At 40.6% G+C, this 2,239-nt stretch overlaps 1 protein-coding gene across 1 annotated transcript in view; it reads left to right on the top strand.

The window, feature by feature from the left end:
• LOC101579597 (S-methyl-5'-thioadenosine phosphorylase) overlaps nt 1–2,232 on the top strand; it is a 44,308-nt gene extending 42,076 nt beyond the window's left edge. The window contains exons 9-10 of the mRNA XM_023723517.1: nt 42–164; nt 2,042–2,232. Of these exons, the coding sequence (XP_023579285.1) occupies nt 42–164; nt 2,042–2,080 (162 nt within the window). The 3' untranslated portion in view covers nt 2,081–2,232. The remainder of the gene's footprint in view (nt 1–41; nt 165–2,041) is intronic.
• Nucleotides 2,233–2,239: the final 7 nt, after the last annotated feature.

Genomic DNA, 2,239 nt, shown 5'->3' with positions numbered 1-2,239 from the left:
CTTTTAAATTCTAATAATAATCTGTGCTCTCATTTCTTTAGGTTTCAGTTGATCGGGTTTTAAAGACCCTCAAAGAAAATGCTAATAAAGCTAAAAGTTTACTTCTCACTACCATACCCCAGATAGGATCCATGGAATGGTCAGAAACCCTCCATAACCTGAAGGTGAGTGTCTTTCGATGCGTACAAGCGAAGTACTTCACAGAGCTCAGCTCCTTTTTTCTCTGACTTACACTTCACCCTTGGTCCAGCTCCTAGATTTTGTACAAGCGTGGATTTTTTTTTTTTTTTCAGCAAATTTTCATGCCATTTAATGCCATACCAAATCCTTATAAAATTGAACAGTGTTTTCTGACTGGTAAAGCGAATCTGTTGGAAGCTGAGGTGAGGAATGTTTTTTTATGTAGTGCCCCAGATTCTTAACATTGTTCTGGAGGCAGTCCCCAGATCTTAACTCAGAAGAGTGTTACTTCTTCTACTCCATATGGCTTACGTTGTGGAAGCTATTTTCTCTCGGTTAGATGCATGTAAAGTGTTGGCAAGCCTTTTAAATCTGAAACTCTTACAGGGCAATGCCAACATTCTGCCAAGGAATACCTGCTTACGGTCAGTGTGGCATCAGGATGACAATAAGTGTGAGACAGTTTGCATAATGGTCGCTTTCCAACTTTATTTATTCTTAAACTTCAGAACATAACTTAAACTGTTAAGCTTAGAAGTGTTTGAGTTTTGGGGCCGGGGAGATAACTCAGTAGAATAAGCACTTGCCTGGCAAGCACAAAGGCCTGAGTTCAATCCCCACTTCTGCAAAAAAAAAAAAGAAGTGTCTGATTTTTATTTGTACATTTTGTGACTCTCTTGATTAACTGCACTGATAAAATGTTACCTAAAATTGTTCAGTTCTTGCATTTGCCTCATACCCAAAAAGGGGTGTATCTTAAGACTCTCTAGAGCGTACCTACACTTGGGAGTTTTGTGACAGTTTGAAAGTTTGATGGAAGCGCTCCATACCTGCATCACCACCTATGAACTCAGCTTTTACTGTGGTGAAAGCACTGTGTGGATTTGATTTTAGTGTTTGGCTGTGGTATAAATGCTTTAGCACGGGCAGTTTGAAGCTACCAACTTGGAGACCGTCAGGAGTTGGGAAGTAGCTCTTGCAAGCTGGTGCAAGTAACTAAGCTGTCTCACCCTTTAGGACTCACGAAGTCAGGAATGTTGAAATTCATAATCCGTGTTCCCTACTGGGGAACACATTTGTTGGTTTCAACACTATACCTAGGAGATAAACGCCCTTATTATTCTAATTATAAAAAAGGAAATGAATTATGCAGATTAGCAGATGTTGGTTTAAACTACAAACAGATGGCTTTTTAAGGTTGTATTTTATGAACTGTTCCATTCAGCCGAGTATATACTGAATAGAATATAACAGGACAGCACAGTGGCAGTCACCTTTAGTGTTTTGGAAATGTGACTGCCTTGCTGCTGCAGAACCAGTTAACCAACTGCCAGGTGTGGTGGAGGGTTTTTTTAAGTTTCCACTTTCACTTTCACAATCTCTCCAGAGTTACTACTTTCTTATATAAAACTTCTTAGGTAGTAGAAATGTTTCTCTTTTGAAGCTCTGAATTGTGTGTGAAAACACAGTTAATTGAGGCTGGTTTCTTTCATCAAATTGTCAGACTTACAGAGAAAATGAATTCATACTGAACACAGAATTAAATATTACAGCCTCTGTTCTGGTGCTGTAAGGCAAGCTATACTAATAATTCCTTCCTCTAGACAGTAGTGTTAGTCTTCTAACCGCTGACATGGGCATCATTCATTCACTGAGCTTGTTTCAGGATGGCTGTGCACCCACTGTACGTCAGCCTCAAGGTTGGAGAACGTGCACAGACTGATGTTGATTTGTAATCTCCAGAATCAAAGTCCGGGGTTTTCTGTGTGTTCTGAGTCTGGTCTTCACAAGCGCTTCTGGGTGATAAGCGTGCTCCCCTGCCTACAGCGCTCAGCATCTCTGCTCACTTTGTTCCTTTCAGAGTACGGCCCAGTTTTCGGTTCTGTTACCAAGACACTAAGCAGCATGGCTTCCTAGACGACGACATTTTAATTTTAATCATTTTGAGAATTGTACTTAATTTAAAGGGGAAAAAAAAATGGGAAAGGCATACAGCTCTCATGCCCTTGCCTGCAAGCAAAGACCACGTGGTGAGAAAGACAAGACGGTGCCTGCTGGA

This window comes from Octodon degus, unplaced genomic scaffold (assembly GCF_000260255.1).
Source record: "Octodon degus isolate 3935 unplaced genomic scaffold, OctDeg1.0 scaffold00099, whole genome shotgun sequence".
Lineage (NCBI taxonomy): Eukaryota > Metazoa > Chordata > Mammalia > Rodentia > Octodontidae > Octodon > Octodon degus.
Note: the sequence above shows the minus strand (reverse complement) of the source record. Positions and strands in the feature narration are given on the sequence as shown.